The 20,967-nt window shown below is 54.7% G+C and overlaps 1 protein-coding gene across 2 annotated transcripts; it reads right to left on the bottom strand.

Annotated features, from left to right (window-relative positions):
* Positions 1 to 86: 86 nt before the first annotated feature.
* Positions 87 to 20,467, bottom strand: Scamp2 (secretory carrier membrane protein 2). 2 transcript variants are annotated; one of them, XM_090321347.1, is made up of 10 exons: positions 20,310 to 20,467; positions 7,358 to 7,426; positions 7,141 to 7,239; positions 6,592 to 6,714; positions 5,657 to 5,774; positions 4,884 to 5,012; positions 4,113 to 4,281; positions 3,247 to 3,348; positions 1,449 to 1,569; positions 87 to 1,354 (listed from the first exon to the last, which is right to left on the bottom strand). In XM_090321347.1, the coding sequence occupies exons 1-10, from the start codon at positions 20,364 to 20,366 to the stop codon at positions 1,220 to 1,222; spliced, it is 1,122 nt and encodes a 373-aa protein (XP_090177473.1). In that variant the 5' UTR covers positions 20,367 to 20,467; the 3' UTR covers positions 87 to 1,219. The 2 variants fall into 2 exon arrangements, with proteins under 2 accessions (XP_090177473.1, XP_090177474.1); XM_090321348.1 differs by lacking the exon at positions 6,592 to 6,714.
* Positions 20,468 to 20,967: the final 500 nt, after the last annotated feature.

The raw sequence follows: 20,967 nt of genomic DNA, 5'->3' as shown, positions 1-20,967 counted from the left end.
CCTCGGCCCTCCAGGCCTGCGGGCCTGGACCTCAGGGAGCACCCGAGCGTCCGGCCCTGTCCCCAGTCCACTCAACTTCACCGGGGCTCTCTGAAAATGTCTTTATTGAAGCACAAAAAACGTAGACAGAACATATACATTTGTACATGGCGCCAGGTCACAAGCCCTGGGTGGGCTGTCATCCCGGGGGCTGCGGGGCTGAGGGCTGAGCGCCTCGCGGGCGTCCACCGGCCGAGGGCGGGCAGCAGGAGCCCCCGGCTCCGGGGGAGGAGGGGGCGCAGACTTCATCCGGGGAATCCTGGGCGCCCTTCGCTGCGACACACCGGAGACCCCTAGGGCGAGTGGAAGGGGCCTAGCCTCCACTGTACCACGGACAGCCCAGAAAGGTGGCTCGGCAGTCCCGCCTGCGGGACACGGTTCTGGGGCGACCCTCACCCACCCTAGGAGCCGTCCAGGCCCGGCGATGGGGGGGTGAGGTTGGGAGAGTGGCCAAGGCACAGGGTAGGCAGCAGGACGACGGGAGGACAGGAAGTCAAACCAAACAGAGCGAAGCCACCCCTCCCCACCCCCAGGGCCAACCAACCGTGTACATTCAGAGTCTGCAGGGCTCAGGGTGGGCTCCGGGGGGCACCAGGGGTTCCCACACCGGGAGTGGGCAGGGGCCTAAAGGCCAGGGGACCACCCACCTCTGCTCTGGACGGCCAGCCCAGAGGCTCTGGGGACCACCATGCTGCCGGCCCAGCCTGCTCACCACACCACCCCCTTGAGAGTGGGGACACATCCAGTCTGAGCTGCCCACGGAGTCAGGGGCGCGGGACCTGGCCAGGCAGTGACCTCGTGTGCGCCGTGCTTGTGCACACTCGTTTGCCCTCGCGTGCGCACTCGAGGGCGCATGCGTTTCAGGAGGAAGGACAGCTTCCGTCAAAAAATAAAAATAAAAAAAAATAATAAAACACCCAACAACAAAAAAACCTTGCCAAACCAAATCATTCCAGAGAAATAAAAAGGTTTCTTATTTTTGCTTTTCTCTTGTGTTAAAAAAATGTTTCTGAAAGGGTCCCTTGTCCGTACCCCCCCTCCCTGGGGGGGAGGGAGGGAGGCGCTGAGGCTGAGGAAGGACCCCGAAGGTCTGTGCGGGGCACAGCCACCACCTAAGGCACCCGTGGCACGTGCAGCTCCGAAGGCAGCGAGAGAGGAGGCCGGGCAGGGGGCGGGAGGCCTAGTTGCCCTGGAAGGCTCCCTGCGCGGCGGAGGCGGCGGCACTGCGGAAGGTCCTGTTGCTGAAGATGCCCTGGGAGAGCTCCTCCTGCGCCTGCTGGAAGCTGGCTCCCGTGCGCCGGTAGAAGGAGTGCACCTGCGCGGAGTCCACAGCCTCGGACACCGTCCCCGGGCCTCCGGGGCCCGCGCGTGGACGGGAGGGCACGCCCCGAGGCCAACCAGCCACTTACCCGCTGCAGGAGGAAGAGCGAGAGGCCAGCACAGAGGGTGAAGAAGCCAGCGACCACCATCATGATGATCGACACCGCCAAGGGCCCTTGCTTAATGGTAGACAGCGCTGCCAGCCAACCACTACAGAGGGATGGGAGCCGGTGGGAGGGGTCCGCGACGGTCCCGCCCACCACGGGGACGCCTTCCAGCCTGCGGGCCCCTGTGCCTCCGGGCTGGCACTGCCCCGCTGCCCCGGCGCGGCCTCTGCCTGGTCCCCTGCCTGGGGTCGGGGCGGGGCACGCAGGGAGGCCTCGGCGCTCACGCGGGAGACTCCTCTCTCTGGTGAGGAGGAAGGCTTGGCCTCTCCATCCTGTCACCTCAGCTTCTTTCACCAGGACCTAGGGACTGTCCCTGTCTTTAGAGGATCCTGTCACTTGCTGAGCCCCAGAATCCTCACCTATAAAGGGACATCTCATGCTTTGTGTGTGTGTGTGTGTGTGTGTCTTGGGGCTTCAACTCAGGGCCTGGGCACTGTCCCTGAGCTTCTTTTACTCAATGCTAGCACTCTACCACTTGAGCCACAGCGCCACTCTCTACCTTTTTTTTTTCTTTTTTTTTTTTGCTTGAGCTCAGGGCCTGAGCACTGTCCTTGGGCTTCGTCAAGGCTAGAGCTCTACCATTTGAGCCTCAGCACCACTTCTGGCTTTTTTCTAGGTATGTGGTACCAAGAAATTGAACCCAAGTCTTTGTACATGCTAGGCAAGCACTCTACAATAGGCCCTCTCCAGCTTTTTCTGTGTATGTGATACTGAGGAATTGAACCCAGGGCTTCGTGCACTCTAGGCAAGCACTCTGCTACTGAGCCCTCATGCTTCTCAATTTCAAAGCTTACTACAAAACCACAGAAATTGAAAGAACATGAGGGCCTGGAGAAAGACACCCCAGAACTATGGCTCAAGAAATTACCTATGACTAAGTTTTGATAAGCGTATCAAAACCAGAGAAGAAAAAAATAGTATCTTCACCCAGGAAGGTGCCAGTGGGTGATGTCTGTAATCTCTGCCACTCAGGATCAAGGTGCAGAGCCAGCCCAGACAGAAAAGCCTGTTATATCCAGTTAACCAGCACACATGTCATTTGAGCTGGGTATTCATCTTACCTACTGTGAAGACAGATCTGAGGATTGTGGTTCAAAATCAGCCTGAGCAGGAAAGTCTGGTGAGACTCTTTTTCTCCAATGAACCATCAGAAAACCAGAAATGGAGCTATGGCTCAAAGTGGTAGTCTTGGGCAAAAGAGCTCAGGGACAGTGCCCAGGCCCTGAGTTCAAACCCAACTTATAACAACAACAACAGAGAGGAGGAGGTAGAAGAGAAGGTAGGGCTGGGAGTTTGGCCTAGTGGTAGAGTGCTTACCTAGCATGCATGAAGACCCGGGTTCAATTCCTCAGTACCACATACATACACAGAAAAAGTCAGAAGTGGTGCTGTGCCTCAAGTGGTAGAGCTCTCGCCTTGAGAAAGCTCAAGGACAGTGCCCAGGCCCTGAGTTCAAGCTCCAGGACTGGCAAAAAAATAAAAACAAAACAAAAAAAATCTGGGAAGGGAGCAGCGTTATAGCTCAGTACCACAGTACTCACCTGGTGTGTGGAAAGGTCCCCAGCAGGACAGAAATGAAAAGGAAAACCACTTGGGCAAGGGGTCTAGGATGGATGGAAGCGGGCCCACGAGTTCCTCCTCTCAGGATAAGAGTGGGGCCACCTGTGGGGCCCTTCCGCCTCACCCAGAACGAATTCCCTCAGCGACGCCCCCATCTCACCTGGTGCCCAAGTTAGGCAAGCCAATCAGCTGGATGAAGTAGATCCCTATTTGACAAAAGAACACGAAGAAGAACACGAAGAAGCTGAAAGAGTTGTCGGACCTGTGGGGAGAGAGGAAGTCGTGAGGGATGGGCTGTTTCTCCACTCCTTCCTGGGCGTGACACCTCTTCCTGTGGAGCCCGGGGGACAAGGAGACAGAGTCCCCAGGGACCAGCCACACCGTTCTTGAGGATGTACACAGGTAATCACGCCCTCCCCTCCCCCGCCAGCCCCGGAGCCTGCTGGGATCCAGCTAGCTCTCAAGGAGTCAAGTGACCCTAGGGGACTGGGGGGCAGCAGACACTCAGGCTCACACGATGGAGTCCAGGCACCGTCCCTCAGCAGACAGGCTGCTGAGTGTGCCTACCTAGCACTCCAGAGAGACTGAGTTGACTCAGAGCCTTGGGAGGAAACCCTGGGGCCCGAACTCAGGGCCTGGGAGCTGTCCCTGAGCTCTTCAGCTGAGGCTAGCACTCTACCACTTTGAACCACTTATCTCACTGGAGATAAGCCAGGCTGGCTTTAAACTTCAATCCTCAAATCTCAGCCTCCTTAGTAGCTAGGATGACAGGCATAAGGCACAGCGCCTGGGTAAGAGCGCCCTCTTTTCAGTGATTATTCACGGGTCAGACCAGATTCTCTCCAAGTAAGGACGGGGCAGGCCTCAGGTGGCACCGAGGAAAGCAGTCCCTGGTCCCTGCTCTGTTAGGTGGGTACAGGAAAGCAAATTCCCCAACCTTCTGTGCTGAGCTGAGCTGCAGGCAGGGGCCTTGGGCCTAGGTCTGGGCTCCACCACATCTAAACCCCTTGGGTCCATCCCACTCACCTAAAAGCTTTGTAGATGGGTCGGTACCAACAAAGGAAGGCACAGGGGGTGAAGATCAAAAACCACAGGATGGAGAGACCGAAGGCCGTTCCTCCGCCGCCGTTGGCCACGTCACTGGTAAACCAGGCCAGGCAGGCGAGCAGGTTCAGGAACAGAGTCAGTGAGTGCACTGGGGAGGGGAGGAGACGGGGCCTGAGCCAGGGTGGATGAAGGCTTCCCCACCACTAGGACAGGAAATGAGGTCCACGCTGGGAGGGCCACTGGAAGGACAGGAGAGGACCTGGCTCTGACCAAGGCAAGGTGGGCCGGTCCTGGCTTCCCAAGACCTTACACAAAAAGGGACAACAGGCTCTCTGTTGGGTCAGGGCCCAGGGCTGGTCCCAGGAAATGAACTAGCACCCTCTCCCCTGCCCCAGGGGCCTGGAGGTTTTTCACTACTGCATGCCATTTGTTTTTGGTGCCAGTCCTGGGGCTTGAACTCAGGTCCTGGGTGCTTTCTGGCTCAAGGCTATCACTCTAACACTTTGAGCCACAGCTCCACTTCTAGCAGACACACAGTCGCATGGGCTTTCGTACTCAGGCTGACTTTGAACCATGAGCCTGAAATGGTAGCCAGTGAGTCACGGGTGCCTGGCTACAAACCATTTGGTGCAAGGAACATTCCAGGGACTTGAAGTCTCCCTGCTTAGCTGAGGTGACTGGCCCTCTTGAGATGGTTCCCGGACAGAGCATGGCACCCAGGGCGGGGTGGCAGGCCGGAGAGGGACTCACACATCCAGAGATAGTAGAGCATCTTGCAGATGCGCTGGTAGTCGGCGGGGATCTCAGTGGAGAAGTCCTGGTGGAAGCAGGGCTTGACGGGGCACCACGACGGCAGTGGGGGCCAGTTGTTCTCCCGCACTGCAGGAAACAGGCAATCGGGGGTGGGGGGAGTGGAGGTGGAAGGTCCAGCGTCAGAAATGGCAACCAGCTGGGTGCTAGAGGCCTGAAATTCTAGCCACTCAGGAGGCTGAGATCTGAGGATCATGGTGTGGAGTGAGCAACTTTGAAAGACCCTTTATCACCATCCAGTTAACCAACAAAAAGCTGGAAGTGGGGATGTGGTCAGGTGGTAAAGTGCCAGGCTCAGATCATGAGCTGGACCTCAGTACTGGCGTGTACCACACACACACACACACACACACACACACGTACACGTACACAGAGCAAAGAATTTCAGAGCTGGGAAGGAGGGCTGAAATGTTCTACACTGGTTAGGACTGCATGGCAATCTTGACTTTTTTTTTCTTTGTGGCTTTTTGGTGGTTCACTGGACATAAAGAGTCTCACAGACTTTTTTGCCCTGGCTGGCTCAGAACCTCCATCTTCAGACCTCATCCTCCTAAGCAGCGGGGCCCAGCCTGTCTGGAGAAGATCAGAAGCTCTGGCAGTTCTGCAGATGCCTGGGAGAAGTGGCTCAGATGGGTTCTGGGAGGGCTGGCTCCCCACGTGGCCTCTCTCCCCTCTCCTCTGCACTGGCCAGGGCCTTGGCAGCCTTCCCTTACCGTGCAGGTTGGCTGCCGTGTTCTGCAGCTCACGCTCCTTGCGCTCAAGCTCAGCAGCTTTCCTATCCAGTTCTTCCTGCTGTCGGAGCAGGCCTGCCTGGGCTGCAGCCACCACAGCCTGGAGAGAATGGGGACCAGAGGCAACCGGACCCAAAGACAGAAGGACAGTCAGTGTCAACCTAGGCAGACGGGCAGAGCCCCAGATAGTCCCGGCCCCCACCATGTCTGAGGGACCAAGAAGCTCCACAGGGATGTGCCAAGGGGACCCGTCTCCACACCACCATTGACTCTCTGGCCACTCCAGGGCTCTCCTGTCCCTCAGTCCTGAAATGTCCCCTTGACCACGTCCCCTCGGACTCCAACTGGAATCGGGTCAGGTTCCCTTAAGAGACTTTCAAAAGTGAGGTCTTTCCCCCTTTTTCCTTACAAGAGACCAGGCTGAAGTCAGAACCCAGAGATCCAGGCCCATATGCAGAGACTGAGTGCAGGAGGGAGGAAAGCGGGACAGCGAGGAGCTGGCAGCAGGGGGCACATGCAGGGCAGGCTGTGTGCACTGTTCACACTCTCCAGGTCCATCTCTCCTGGTCCATCTGAACCACTCCTGATTAGCCCTGCTCTGCCTGGCTTCCAAGCACTCTGAGGCCGAGCTGTATCCAGGCCTGGGGCGCTGTGGTTGAAGGCCATCCCAGCTCCTGCTGGCTCCCTCGCGGGGAGCAGACAGCACTGGTCCTCTTACAGACCAGACAGGTTCTCAGATCCAAGGTTGTTCACATGTTGGCAGTGAGCACCCGGTACTCACTGAGGGGCTCAAGCCCCCTCTCCCCATGTCGGTGCCTCCAGGGGTGCAGGGCTGGGTCCCCGCAGACACCCCTGTGCTGCACCCAGCTGTACTGGGGCTGCCTGGCCCCCCTCGTGCTCCCCGAGGCTGGGCCTACCTTGGGCAGCTTTCGCAGGTAGCTGTCTCTGAGGATATTATCTCCTCCTAGCAGCATCTGCCTCTCTGAGAGCTCGCCCGCCACCAGCAGTCGGGCGGGCAGGTACTTGCTGGCCTGCCTAAGCTGGAACACACAACTCCACTGTGGGCCACGCTCACGGGGGGAGCAGCCAGGGGCCCAGAGGAGGGCAGGGAGGGGGCACAAGGGGGTAACGAGCACAAAGGAGATCAGGGTCCCCAGAGTTGGGACGGGATGAAGGGAAATAGGAAGGCAAGCAGGAAGGGAGGGGCGGGGGAAGCGGAGAGACAGGCAGGGGAATGGAGCTCGGTGGCAGAGCCTGGGCACAGGTGCAAGCCCGCACGCCATGCGCACGCTGGCCCGGGGCCCCGGGAGGCCGCGCAGGCCGCAGGCGCCGGCTGCAGAGACCATCCTGGGCTGGCAAAGCAGTCCCTGCACTTGCAAGTGACCAGCTCTAGCATGGGGGCCCTCTCCCGGGTCTGGGCGGCCTCCCTCGGGGAGGGGGAGAGCCCCGGCCAGCTGACTCCATACCTGGGGGTGCGGCTCCGTGGGTTCCACCGAGGGCTGCAGCACGGCGGGCTGCGAGGGTCCTGGGTGCGGGGCGGCGGGCACAGTGGTGGCCGCATTGGTCTGTGCGGGGCGGGGCACGGAGGGAGGGAAGTGAGGGGCCAAGCCCGGGCCCACAGCCCCCCACCCCGGGCAGGCCTGCCCTCAGGGAGCCCCAGGACACCCCGGTGCGGCCACCCACCTCCGAGAAAGGGTTGAACTCGGCCAGGCCACCCTGGGGGGCACTGGTCAGCTGGGTCACGGAGGGGTCCTGAGAAGGGGGGAGAGAGAGAAGCGTTAGGACCCGAGGACGCCCCTGCCCCCCACCCCAGCTACTCTGGGCGGCCTCCACCGGAGGCTCTCCCCGGGGGGGTGGGCACCCTGCCCTGCCAGGGCTGTGCTAACCCCGAGTTCACTCCAGGACTGGGGCCTGGGGAAGGAGGTGGTAAGGGACAGAGGCGGAGATGAACTTGCACTGTTTTAGTTAGTACTCTATAGGTATGCAGAATAATACACAGGTGTATAATATACATGTATAATACATAGAATGTATCTATAGTCTATATAGAAAGCATTATTATTATTATTATTTGTGGGTCATGGGGCTTGAACTTGGCCTAGGCGCTATCCCTGAGCTCTTCAGCTCAAGGCTACCGCCCTACCCTTGAGCCAAGCCCCACTTCCCATTTTCTTCTTCTTCTTTTTTTTTTTTTTTCCAGTCCTGGGCTTGAGCTCAGGGCCTGAGCACTGTCCTTGGACTTTCTCAAGGCTAGAGCTCTACCACTTGAACCTCAGCACCACTTCCGGCTTTTTTCTATGTATGTGGTACTGAGGAGTCGAACCTGGGTCTTCATGCATGCTAGGCAAGCACTTTAGCCACTAGGCCAAACTCCCGGCCCCCACTTCCCATTTTCTAGAGGTTAATAGGAGATGAGTCTCAGGTCCTTTTGTGCCCGGGCTGGCTTTCAACCTAGATCCTCAGATCTCAGCCTCCTAGGTAGCTAGGATTACAGGCGTGAGCCACCACTTACAGAAAGAAAGCCTCTCTCTCTCTCTCTCTCTCTCCTCTCTCTCTCTCTCTCTCTCTCTCTCTCTCTCTCTCTCTCTCTCTCTCTCTCTCTCTCATAGACAGGTTCTCACTATGTAGCCCAGGTTTGATCTCCAACTCGCAGTGCTGCCTTGGCCTCCATGCCTAGCCCCACAGCCCCTCTTGTCTCAACACTCCAGCCACAGCTCCAGGAGGACAGGACTGTGTCCGACCACCCCGGGCCTTGCCCAGAGCTCAATGTGCAGCCCAAATCACTCTGTGTCTCTGGATGGGGTGCAAGGGAGGCAGCAGCCCGCACTCCTCCAACCTCTCTGGCACCAAACACCAAGGTGATGTCCTTTTAGCTCCACTGGGTGCTGCTCACGGCCAGAGGGACTGGCCCTGAGCTGACTTCAGGAAGCAGTGGCGTGCTCACTCTCTGTCCTGGGGATCGGAGTCGGGTCTGGGCACTGTCCCTGGGCTTTTATGGTCAAGGCTACTGCTCTATCATTTGACTCACAGCTCCACTTCCGGGTGTTTGTTTGTTTGTTTGTTGCTGCTTACTTGGAAATAGAGAGTCTCATGGACTTTCCTGCCTGGCTGGCTTTGCACCCCAAACCTCAGACCTTAGTCTCCTGACTAGTTAGGATACAGGCATGAGCCACCAGGAACCTGGCTCTCTCTCTTTTGTGGTAGTCCCAGGGATTGAACTCAGAGCCTCACACCTGCTAGCAGGCACGTTGCCTCTTGAGACACACCCTCAGCCCTCCTTTAGTTTTCTTTTTGCTTTCTGCCCGTCATGGGGCTTGAACTCAGAGCCTGGGTGCTGAGCTCTTTTGCTCAAGGCTAGCACTTCTGCTGTATTTTTCAAATGGAGTCTGTTACTGTTTTTTATTCTTTATTTTTTTGCCTGAGCTGGCCTTGAAGCACTACCCTCTCGTCTCTGCCTTCCTAGTGGCTGGATTATAGGCTGGAGTCACCGTGCCCAGCCTCATCTAGCAGTCTTCTCCCAGAATCACTTGGCTCCCTGGAAGGAAGCCCTGGGCTCAGCAGCTAGTGTTCTCCTTCCAGGGTCAGCAGATACCCACCTGGAGCCAAAGTCACTGAAATCAGACCCCGCAGCCGAGGAATGGGTTACTGGAGTCTGAGTCACGACAGGTCAGGGGACTACAGGGACAACTGAGGAGTGGTTTCGGGTGCTGGCACAAATATATACCTGACCGAGGTGCAGGCAGATGCCCTTTCCCTTTCCAATCTACAGGTGTGGGGGAGAAACCACCCCAGAGTCACAGCTTCCCTCCCCCCACCCCTCACCCCCCCACACACTTGGGGCCTCCTCAGGCCCGTGGTGGTCAGGGAGAGCCCTGCAGCCAGGTGCTTCCCAGGCCACTGTGATTGGTGCAGGGATTTGAGGTAAGGGGCAAATTGTGAGTGCTGTGTGCCTCTCCTTCTTCTAGAAAGGAGCCTGCAGCTTGAGGACACAAGGGTCTTCCCATCCAAAGGAAGCTGGGCTCGTCCCAAAACTGTGGCCTGGAGAGAAAGGGAAGGAGTATGGGGGAAGCCCACCACAGGATGCCACTCTGAAGGGCACTGTGTCCCTCAGAAATGCAGCGTTGCCAGGCACTGTTCCCACCCACCTGTAATCTCAGCTACTCAGGAGGCTGAGATCTAAGGATCACCGCTCAGAGACAGCTAAGGCAGCCAGACCCGGGGAGTTTCTTATCTCCTATTAACCAGCAAACAGCCAGGAGTGGGGGTGTGGCTCCAGTGGTAGAGCACCAGCTGTTGGGGAGAAAGCTAAGGTCTCCCCAGGCTGGCACCAAGGGCCCTGCGTGGGGCTGTGAACCAGGCCACTGGCTAGGGCTGCTGCTGCTTGCCTCCTTACTGGGCCGAGCCCCAAGACTCTCGGGCGTTCACCTTCCATACAATCTAGGTACAGAGGGGAGCTTCCCCTCCCCTCTTTTTTTTTTTTTTTTGACCAGCCCTGGGGCTTGAACCCAGGGCCTGAGCCCTGTCCTTGGGTTTTCTTAAGGCTAGCGCTCTACCACTTGAGCCACAGCACCACTTCCGGCTTTTTTATGTATGTGGTACCGAGGAACTGAACCTGGGTCTTTGTGCACGCCAGGCAGGCACTCCACCACTAGGCCACACTCCTGGCCCCAAGGTGTTTTATTTGTTTGTTTTTGCTCACGGCTAGCACTTTACTACAGCTCTGCTTCTAGTGCTTTGGTGGTCCACTGGAGATAAAGAGTTTCATGGGCTTTTCTGCCAGGGCTGGCTTCAAACCATGAGCCTTAGCTCTCAGCCCCTCAGCAGCTGGGATTTCAGGCATGAGCCACTGGGCTGGGCCTCAGAGAGGGTCTTCAAGCAAAGGCTACACTCATGGCCTGCAGAGGGATGCCAGCTTCACTGGAAGGGGCAAATAGGTCCTGGCAGTGTCAACCTCCTTTTCCTCTCACCAAGTGACATCAACTGCTCTTAAGTGGGTCAAGGAGTTAGGATGGATGGTGGGGACTGAATTTCACCCAGTAAGAGTAACCTGAGCTCCCAGCTGCTCAGCCTGGTTCACGCTGGTTACTGAATAAATAACCTGAAACAACTCCTGAACACAGTTGCTTTCATTCAACAGAGTGTGCCAGGGTGAGATGGACAGGACTCTGCCATTTTGCAGGTCATGGTCAGCTGACTTTTCTAGTCTTCTCCTGCCATGGCTGTCTCCAGCAAGCTCCCAGGGCAAGACTGATTTCTGTCTCATGTACATACACTCAACAAGTACTGTATAGATGACACTGTCCTAAAAGAAATCCACTCTTTACCCAACTTATGTAACTATAACCTGCATAGATCACCTTGATAATAACCTTGGAAATTTAATAGCCCATAAGAAACATGCCCAGTGGCTCACGCCTGTAATCCCAGCTACTCAGGAGGCTGAGAGCTTGAGGATCAAAGCGAGCTCAGGCAGGAAAGTCTAGGAGACTGTTTACTCCAGCTAATGAGCAACAAGCCAGAAGTGGAACTCTGGTAGAGTGCCAAGCCTTGGGTGACAAAGCTCAGGGGTAGCACCCAGGCCCTGTGTTCAACCCCTAGTACCAGCACAAAAACAAATATTCCATGAGCTAAAAATCCCTGGCCTTTCTCTCTGGGGGGCAGAGTCAGCAATGGGTCTGAACCTTTGAGCCGTGGTGAAATCCCATTTGCCAGGGACCAGGCTGAGAAATGCTATCTCCAGAAGGCTGTCAGAGCCCTGGCACACAAGCCACAAGTGACTTTGAAGCTCCCTGACCCGGAATGTGAGACTCTGTCTGCAGGAAATATGACAAACCGTGTATGACTGTCCCTGTGGAGTGGTCAGGGCACCAGAGCGCTAAGGTGAGTTTCTGCGCATGTCCCCTGGAAGGGCACAGAGTCATGCCAGGCTCAGCTGCCAAGCAGCAGGCTGACAACTGGCTTTGTTATGTAAGTGCCACATTAGTTTTGTCAAAAGTAATCCCATGAACAAAGGCAGGCAGGAAAATACATCAGAACAATGGGTATCACGGGCGGTATGGATGCTTTCTTCCCTAGCTTCTACAGTGTCTAGCAGCAGACTGATATTTTTACCTTTTTTTTTTGGCAGTAATGGGGTCTATGCTTGCTAGGGAGGCAATCCTGTGGGCCCCCAGATCTCTTTTTAGAAACACAATTCACTTGCTAGGTGCCAGTGGCTCACACCTCTAATCCTAGCTACTCAGGAAGCTAAGATCTGAGGATCGTGGTTTAGAGCCAGCCCAGATAAGAAGTCCTAGAGACTCTTATCTCTAATGAACCTCAAAAAGCCAGAAATGGTGCTGTGGCTCAAGAAGTAGTCTTAGCCTTGAGCACAGAAGATCAGAGACAGTGCCCAGGCCTAGAGTTCAAGCCTCAGGATCCCCACAACACACACACACACACACACACACACACACACACACACACACACACACACAGCAGGCAGGGAAAGTGACAGATGGAGTAAGACTGACTGGAATACATGTAAACATGTTAGAAGCTAATAATGAAATCCTCCCTTATAACTAAGGTAAGCTCCTTCAAAACACAATCACTCAGTTGTATAAAAAGCCTTAGACCTTCCAGGTACCATGGCTCGCTCACCTGTAATCCAAGCTACTCAGGAGGGTGAGATCTGAGGATCAAAGTTCAAAGCCAGCCAGGGTACTAAAATCCCTAACATTCTTATCTCCAATTAATCACCAGAAAACAAAGTGGCACTGTGGTTCCAGGGGTAGGGCAGTAGCCTTGAGCTGAAGAGCTCAGGGATAGTGCCCAGGCCCAGAGTTCAAGCCCCATGACAGACAAAAAGTCTCAGACCTAAGTGTGCATGACTCTCGTCTGTCATCCTAGTTGCTCAGGAAGCTGAATTCTGAGGATCGAGGTTCAAAGCCAGGCCAGACAGAGAAATCTGAAAGACTCTTATCTTCAATGAACCAGCAAAATGTCACACTGAAGGAGTGGCTCAAGTGGTAGAGCACCAGCCTAGAGTGAAGGTAAAGGAGAGCATGAGGATCTGAGTTCAAGCCCCAGTACTCATTACTGGCATTTGAATTAATAAAAAGCAGGGGGGGGAGTGATACCCAGAATAGGGAACAATTAGGGTTGAATGAGCACTGTGACTATTACCCATGTACCTACCTGATGGATGTGGGGAGAGCTGCTGGGATGGGAGGAGGGGGGAGGGGAAAGGGGGAGGAGCAGGAGGAAGAGGTGAGGGGCACTGGCTCAGCACTGTAGGGTGATCAGGAATGGAGGGGAAGGAAGGGGGGGAGGACTGGGAGTTGCCAGTCTGGGTGACTGCTTAAAGTGCCACCATCTGCCAGGCTGGTGACTTCGGGGAAAGGAGAAACTGGTTTTGCAGGCTGGGTGTGGAGGGAGAGGACAGATATGCCAGCGGGAGGGTGGGGAGATGGCACTTAGAAGGCATCAGAGCTAGGTTCCCATATGCAGATGCAATTCGGGACCTCCTGCCCCCCAATGTCCTCACTGATGGACAGTAAGGATGGGGTCCTGTAAAAACAGGCTGAGCCAGCTGAGGAATCAGCGTGTGCCTCTGCCAAGGGGTCCCCAGACACCCGCTCCTGGAGACCACAGGACCTTAGAGCAAGCAGCAGCGCAGGCTGCACACAGGAGCACAGGGGCAACAGCACATATGAGCAAGTATGGTTTTGGTTTTTGTGTGTGTGTGTTGGTACTGAGTTTGAACTCGGGACCTGGGTGATAACACCCGGCTGTTTCCACTCAAGGTGGGCATTCGACCACTTGAGCCATGGCGCCACTTCCAGCTTTTTGCTGGTTAACTGGAGATAAGGGCTTTTCTACCCAGGCTGGCTATGAACTGTGATCCTCAGCTCTCAGCCTCCTGAGTAGCTGGAATGACAGGTGTGCGTTACGGCACTGGTCCACAGCTTCTTTTGACTGCTATAGTGGTGTGACGCCACTATAGCTCAGTGCTGGACTCTGCTGCAGGATGGGGTCCGCCTGCCATCTTTCTCCTGCCAGTGCTGTGGGCACCAGGGAGGGGCCTTGCCCACTGAGTCACGCAGCAGTGCACCACACTCTCTCCTCTGGATGAGTAGCATGTGTTTGCTTTGGTTAAACATTACCATTTTCTGAACCTGGGATTATCTTAGCCCGGGAGATAGTTTAACGTTCCCTTCAGTCCCTGGCCAAGTTGTAAACACCCTGCTGTCTCCAGGTACTAACCAGAAAGGCGGGAACTGCCATCCAGGCAGCTGTCTAGAAACAAGTGTTCAGCTTTTATTTTTATTTTATTTTTATTTTTGCCATCCCTGGGCTTGAGCCCAGGGCCTGAGCACTGTCCTTGGACTTTCTCAAGGCTAGCACTCTACCACTTGAGCCTCAGCACCACTTCCAGCTTTTTTCTCTATATAGTACCGAGGAATCGAACCTGGGTCTTCATGCATGCTAGGCAAGCACTCTACCACTAGGCCAAACTCCCAGCCCGTGTTCAGCTTTTAGAAACTTGCCAATTTCAAGCTTCTTTTCTTTCTTATTTTTGACTTTTTTTTTAAACAGGGATACTACTAAGTACTGAACTTCTGGCTTCGAGCTTGCTAGGCAGGTGCTCTAGCACTTGAGTGGTACCTCCAGCCCTTTTTTCTTTGGTTTATAGTCTCACTTTTTGCCCAGACCAGATTGGAAGCTGTGTAAGCTCCGCACTTTAGGTGGGGGTGACAGGCATGCCTCACCACACCCCGACTTTTCTGTTGAGATGAGGGTCTTTACCAAGCTTCTGCCCAGACTGGTCTCAAGCGGCAAGCCTCCCAATTATCTACTCGTGAGTAGCTAGGATTACAGGCATGAGCCACCAAGAGCTGACAACACCTCTCTCTCTCTCTTCAGTTCTGGGGTTTGAACTCAGGGCCCCACGCGAGACAGACAGAACTGGCCCTCACATTCTCTTAGTCTTTAGTTTTGGCAGGACTGGCCGTGGCCCTTCATCGACCTGCTAACGCGCATGTCATGGGATGACACCATGCCTGACCTGTGTGGTTGAGACGGGGGTCTCGCTTGGGTCCTCTTCCCTTGGCCTCACACTCTCGGCCCATTGACTAGGGGCTCACAGGCCTGTGGCCTCCCCCAGTGAAGGTAATTTCAAGTTTCTTAAGACAATTGCTGCTGTGGATGGGCAGATTCTGGGGGTTCCCAAAGCCCACACCCTCGGGAGGGGCAGGGCCCCGCCCCACCCACGCCACGCCTCTGCTGCACCCTGACCCCTCTTCCCTTTGCAGAGGAAATGTTTAAGGTGCAGGCAATGTGTGAATGCTGAAAGGGCTCCTCTGTTTGGCACCCCAACCTCCTTCACACCCTCTTCTCCTGAGACTGCCAAATCGTCTGGCAGAGGCGCCCCCGTAGGAAAAGCAGCCGTCGCCAGGGTGGTCTGATTTCTAGTGGACTGCCAAAACACAGAACGGTACAATGCTTCCCTTTAGCTCTCTCCCCGAGCCATCACCTGACAAGGCTCCTGAGAAACTTTCAGGAGCAGACAACTCTGGACTGGGTCCAAGGCAGAGAGGGCCCCAAGAAGCCAGGGCACAGGGCGCATGGGCTATAATTAGCAGAGGTGCTGGGGTGCTGGCGGAGGCTGGGAGACCATGCCTGGCCTGCAGATCCTGGCTTCCTCCTCCCTGTCTGTGCCTTCACTTTCCACTCACAGCTCGTCCTCTGCACGAAGTTTTCTAATAATCCCAGCTGCACAGAGCCTGGCTGCCCTGCAGGGTGGGGCTAAAGACACCTAAGAGATGTTACCGGGATCTCGCTGGCAGGCAGGCAGGCAGGCAGATCAGAGGCTGGGTTCCATGCTCGAGCTTGAAAGGTATAAGGTTACTGAGAGCTTTTAATAATAAACTGACAAGTCTTGGTGGGGGGGGGGCACATGATCCTTTAGTGTTTCACTCAAGGCTGGCCCTCTATCTCTTGAGCCACAGCTCTACTCTGGCTTTTTGCTGGCTAATTGGAGAGAAATGTCTCAGAGGTTTTTCTGCCAGGAACTGGCTTTGAACTGCGATCCTCTGAGTTCAAACACATTGACTACACCCAAAATAAACACAACAAGGGGCATGCTCAAATCTCAGGGTTCAATCCCCAGCACCAAAAAGGCAAATACAATGAATGTTATTCCACTCATGGGGGGGCGGCGGTGGTGGCAGGGGCAAGGGGAATGGGAGAATTAACAGCAGTAAGCTTGGCACCAGTGTCTCACGTCCCTCATCCCAACCACTCAGAAGGCGGAGACTGGGGATCACAGTTCGAAGCCAGCCTGGGCAGAAAAAGTTGTAAGACTCATCTCTAATAACCACCAAAATTCTGTGGCTCAAGTGGTAGAGCTCCAGCCTTGAGAAAGCTCAAAGACGGTGCCCAAGCCCCAGAACTGGAAAAAAAAAAAAGCCAGAAGTGGGTGTGTGGCTTGATAGGAAAATGCCAAGTAAGGAAAGAGGCCCTAACTTCAAGCCCCAGAACCTCCTGCCCACCCCCAGCTCTGAGACCCAGGCTTGGTCCCTTCTGTTAACGCTGACAAGCTGCTGGTGATTGGGGCCTTTCCTACCCAATGAAGATGTCAGAGTCAATTTCTAAGAAACTTTCAGTTCCTACTGGCAAACCACAGTCTCTGAATGCTAAGTTTATTTTTGCAATACAGCATTATATGGTGTGACCAAAAAAAAAAAAAAGCCACTGACTGTTCTGGAGTCTGACTAGGTGTGACAGTTTGTGTCTGCCACCTCGCCACCTGCTCCTTCCTGATCGCTGTGCCAACACCCTGAGTCAAGAAAGCTGGCCTCACACCCAGTCACATGAGGGCTGATATGGAGAAGAAGCTGGGGGGTTGGGGGGGGGGCTCTGAACCCACATCCAAAGCTGCTCCTCCTACCACTGCTGCAGGCCAAAAGGGAAAACTTAATTCAATCTGGGCTTGGGTGGCTCATGCTTGTAATCCTAGCTACCCAGAAGGCTGAGACTCGAGGACTGAAGTTTGAAGCCAGCCTGAGCTGGAAAGTCTCTGAGGACTCCTATCTCCCATTAACCAACAAAAAGCCAGAAATCAAGATGTGGCTCAAGAAGCAGAGCATTAGCCTTGAGTGAAAAAGCTAAGGGACAGCCCTGAGTTCACACACACACACACACGTTAGGTTAAGGCCAGGTGCCCAGAGTGGCTCATGCCTGGAATCCTAGCTACTCAGGAGGCTGAGGATCCCAGGTCAGTGCCAGACCAGGCATGAAAGTCTGTGACACTCTTATCACCAATGAGTTACCAGAAAACCCCAAGTGGCACTGTGGCTCAAAATGGTAAAGCGCTAGCCTTGACTGAAGAGCTCAGGGCCTGTGCCCAAGCCCAGAGTTTAATCCCCATGATGGACAAAAACAACAAAAAACTTCAGTTAAACAATAAACTTAACTTTTTACACAACAACAAAAGGGAAACTGAGACCAGCCCAAGATGAGGGGGTACAGCCAGCCAGCTGGCCGGCCGGCCTGCCAGCCCTGTCTCTGCTCACACAGGCTTCCTCCACCAGATGTAGTGGGTTTGTCGGCCAACAGCTGCTTCCTGTCCTGCCATATCCTGGAGCTGTCTGAGGACTGACTTGCCGCAAGGAAGAAGTTCCTTCTCTCTGTTTGCAAAATCATTTCTGGGACCACAGATGTGGTAAAGACATCAGGAACTATTAATACAAGCCAGAGCAATTCTGCCCACTGCCACCAGAGACAAAAGCTCTCTAGCAGTTTTAGACAGCTGACTGCTTTTGCAGTCAGCAGAAATTTTATTTGATTCTCAGGGGGAGGTAAAAAAAAAAAAAAAAAGGAAGCAGGCACGGGTGGCTCACGCCTATAATCCCAACAACTCACTAAGACTGAGATCTGAAGGTCCAGGGGGTTTTTTTGTTTGTTTTTTCTTTCTTAGTTTTTTTTTTTTTTTGGTCAGTCCTGGCTTGAACTCAGGGCCTGAGCACTGTCCTTGGACTTTCTCAAGCTCTACCACTTGAACCACAGCACCACTTCCAGCTTTTCCTATGTATGTGATACTGAGGAATTGAACCCGGGTCTTCGTACATGCTAGGCAAGCACTCTACTACTAGGCCAAACTCCCAGCCCCAGTCCTTGAGGTTTCTTTTTATTGCCTATGAATCATCAAAAAGCCAGAAGCTGTGGCTCAAGTGGCAGGGAGCTAGACTTAAGCCAAAAAGCTCAGGCACAGTGCCCAGGCTCTGAGATCAAGCCCCAGGATCACCACACACAACAGAAAAAGGTTCATCATCACATCCTAAAACTCAAACCCCAGGAACACAGAGCAGTTTCGTAATTATAGTGAGATACAGCTAGCAGAAGACAATAACGGTACAAATGCAAATGCAAATATTCTCTCTAACCCAGCTAATGGAGACTGACTGCTCATTTGTGTTATGTAAGAAGCAAGGTCCCTGCAATCCCTCTGTCAGGAAGCGTTAAGCGCAACAAGAATGCTCGGAATTGTCCAGTGTAGCAAGGAGCGAGCTACCACACTTTGCCTTCAGGGCTCCTAAGTCACCTTGAGATCAAGCAGCTTGAAATTTCCACTCTCATGACTGTGCAAATGTTTTTGTGTGTGTGCTGGTACCAGGGCTTGAACTCAGGGACTTCAACCCTGGCTCTTTTTCTGCTCAGAGCTGGTGCTCTACCACTTTGAGCCACACCTCCACTTCAGATTTTTTTTTTTTTTTGCCAGTCCTGGGCTTGAGCTCAGGGCCTGTCCTTGGACTTTCTCAAGGCTAGAGCTCTACCACTTGAGCCTCAGCACCACTTCCAGCTTTTTTCTATGTATGTGGTACCGAGGAAATCAAACCTGGGTCTTCGTGCATGCTAGGCAAGCACTCAACCACTAGGCCAAACTCCTGGCCCCCACTTCAGATTTTTTGCTGGTTAACTGGAGATGAGAGTCACCTAATCTTTTTTTTTTCTCCAGTCCTGGGGCTTGAGCTCAGGGTCTGAACACTGTCCTTAGGCTTTCTCAAGAGCTCCACCACTTGAGCCATAGCACCACTTCCGTCTTTTCTATGTATGTGGTTCTGAGGAATGGAACCTCAGTCTTTGTGCATGCTAGGCAAGCACTATACCAGTGGGCCAAAATCCCAGCCCACGTTGCTGGCTTCAAATCTCAATCCTCAGATCTCAGCCTGCTGAGCAACATGGATTACATGCAAGAGGCACTGGTGCCTGTCTAGCTGTGGAATTTTTTAGCTGAAATCTCCTTTCCTTTACTCTGACCATTGAAAAGATCCAAAGTGCAAGTCAGAGGAAGGGTTCTCCTAACATCTTCAGGAGGCTTGGAAGCTGCCAATGACCAAACTGAAGTACGAGTCAGAGGGGTTCACGTGCCTGCGGACATCCTGACTGAGCAGAGACATCAGGGCTCATCAAGCACAGGCACGCTCCTCTAGAACTGGTTCTGAGCAGTCGTGAAAGAGTCCCAGCCCTTTGCCTTAGAAAATGAACACCTCTGTGCTCTCTGCTCAAGGGGAAGAAGCTTTGGCATTAAGTCAGAAAATCATTTCTTACTGGATTGTTCCAAAGGTCAGGCCAGCTCAAAGGTCCCAGGATCTTCAACCACTGGTGGGGAGCTCCTGTGCTCCAAGATTCTTTCAGTACCCTTTCACTGCTCCTCCGTACCTAACGGGGGTTTTCTCCTATCAGTCCCCCCAAAACACTCCAAAGAATAACCCTGGCCAAGATGTTGAATTCAGTGTGTGTGTGTGTGTAAAGATGTTGAATTCAGTGTGAATGTGAGTGTGTGTTTGCCAGTACCAGGGCTTGAACTCTGGGCCTGGATGCTGTCCCTGAGCTTTTATGCTCAAGGCCGGCGCTCTACTTTTGCCTCATCTCCACTTCCAGCTTGTTTGGTGGGCAATTGGGGGTAAAAGTGTCACACATAGGCTTTCTTGTCCCTGAGATCCTCAGCTCTCAGCTTCCTGAGTAGCTGGGATTCCAGGCGTGAGCCACCAGCACCGCATTGCATCTCTCAGCTTGGGCTCTCTTGCTGTATTCTCCCAGCCTTGAGGGGACTCTCCTATACTTTGACAGTTTCGCAGCAGCTACTGCGGCTGCTGGTGACGGTGGTGACAACGGTGGTGGCATGTCTCGGGCTTTCCACGCTTCTCCATCCCATGAGAGGACTTCTTCATTATGCTTCCTGTCACCCACCCCCCTCCCAAGGTGACTGGGAACAGGTGTGTTCCCACCACTTCAGGAAGGCCGACGGCCACACTTAGCTTTCTCCCCGTGCTTGGAGGAGCCCCAAGAGGGTCCGATCGCGCCGGCTCCAGGCCCTTCCCCGGCCGCCCCCTCCCCACCAGGGTCCCGAGTCCCTCCCGGTGCTAGAAATCCCCGCTTCTCCCAACACGGTGGCGCCCCGCCCCCTTCGCGGAGCCACCTGTTGCTAATCCCGCCCCCCGCACGCTCCAATAGGCCAGCTCTCCAGAGCCCGCTCTCCCATTGGGCAGAGGACCCGTCCCTCCAACGCCACGTCTCCTGGCTTTGGCGAAAGAGGCCCCGGGCGGCGGCCCTTACCCTAGAAGGAATTGTGAGTTGAGGGGAGTCCTACCTGAAAAGGGTTCACGTCCACTGGGTCCGCAAAAGGGTTGTTGTCGAAGGCCGACATGGCGGTCGGAAGCCACAGCGAGCCAACTTCGAGAGCACTGCCGCCTCCGGGCACCCAGACCCAGCGGCGATCGGTGTAGACTCTCTACTTCCGGGAGCCAGGCAGCCGTTCTGGCGCATGCGCAGAGCCCGCCCTGGGGGCGTGGTCTTATGCGTCACAGAGGTCCGCCCCGCCCCCCGGCCAGCCCTCTGCAGAGTGATGGCTGGACTTTCGGATTCTTGCCATTTCCTCGCCCCCCACTCCCACTCCGGGGGTCCCAGGGGCGCGGATCCGAGGCTGCCTCTCAGCAGCCTGATAACCTGCCAACTTGGTGTTCTCTAAAGTAAACTCCCTCGAAGTGGGACAGGGTGACAAGGCCCAAGCAGAGGGTCTTGCAAAAATACCCCACCCTGGCTGATCTTCCCCTCCTCTTCTTTGGGGTCTGGTGGACAAAGTTTCGTGTGCCCCGTGGTGTGCCATGCTTGAGGACCCCTTGATCCACGCAGGTGGGGATTGGAACCTGGACATCCACGTTTTTGGATGGAGCCATTTATTGATGGAGTCAATCGTGGGGAAGTGGCCTAGCTCCTCCCTACAAACTCTCCCTTCTAGGTCTTCCTGG

This window comes from Megascapheus bottae, chromosome 30, assembly GCF_031878675.1.
Source record: "Megascapheus bottae isolate mThoBot1 chromosome 30, mThoBot2.hap1, whole genome shotgun sequence".
NCBI lineage: Eukaryota > Metazoa > Chordata > Mammalia > Rodentia > Geomyidae > Megascapheus > Megascapheus bottae.
This window is presented reverse-complemented; position numbering and strand designations above follow the sequence as displayed.

Coding starts and splice junctions, on each gene's coding strand:
- Scamp2 (XM_090321347.1), bottom strand. CDS start 20,366: ATGTCGGCCTTCGACAACAACCCTTTTGCGGACCCAGTGGACGTGAAC. Junction 7,427..20,309: donor TGGACGTGAACCCTTTTCAG/GTAGGACTCCCC, acceptor CCCCCTTCTCAG/GACCCCTCCGTGACCCAGCT. Junction 7,240..7,357: donor AGTTCAACCCTTTCTCGGAG/GTGGGTGGCCGC, acceptor CGCCCCGCACAG/ACCAATGCGGCCACCACTGT.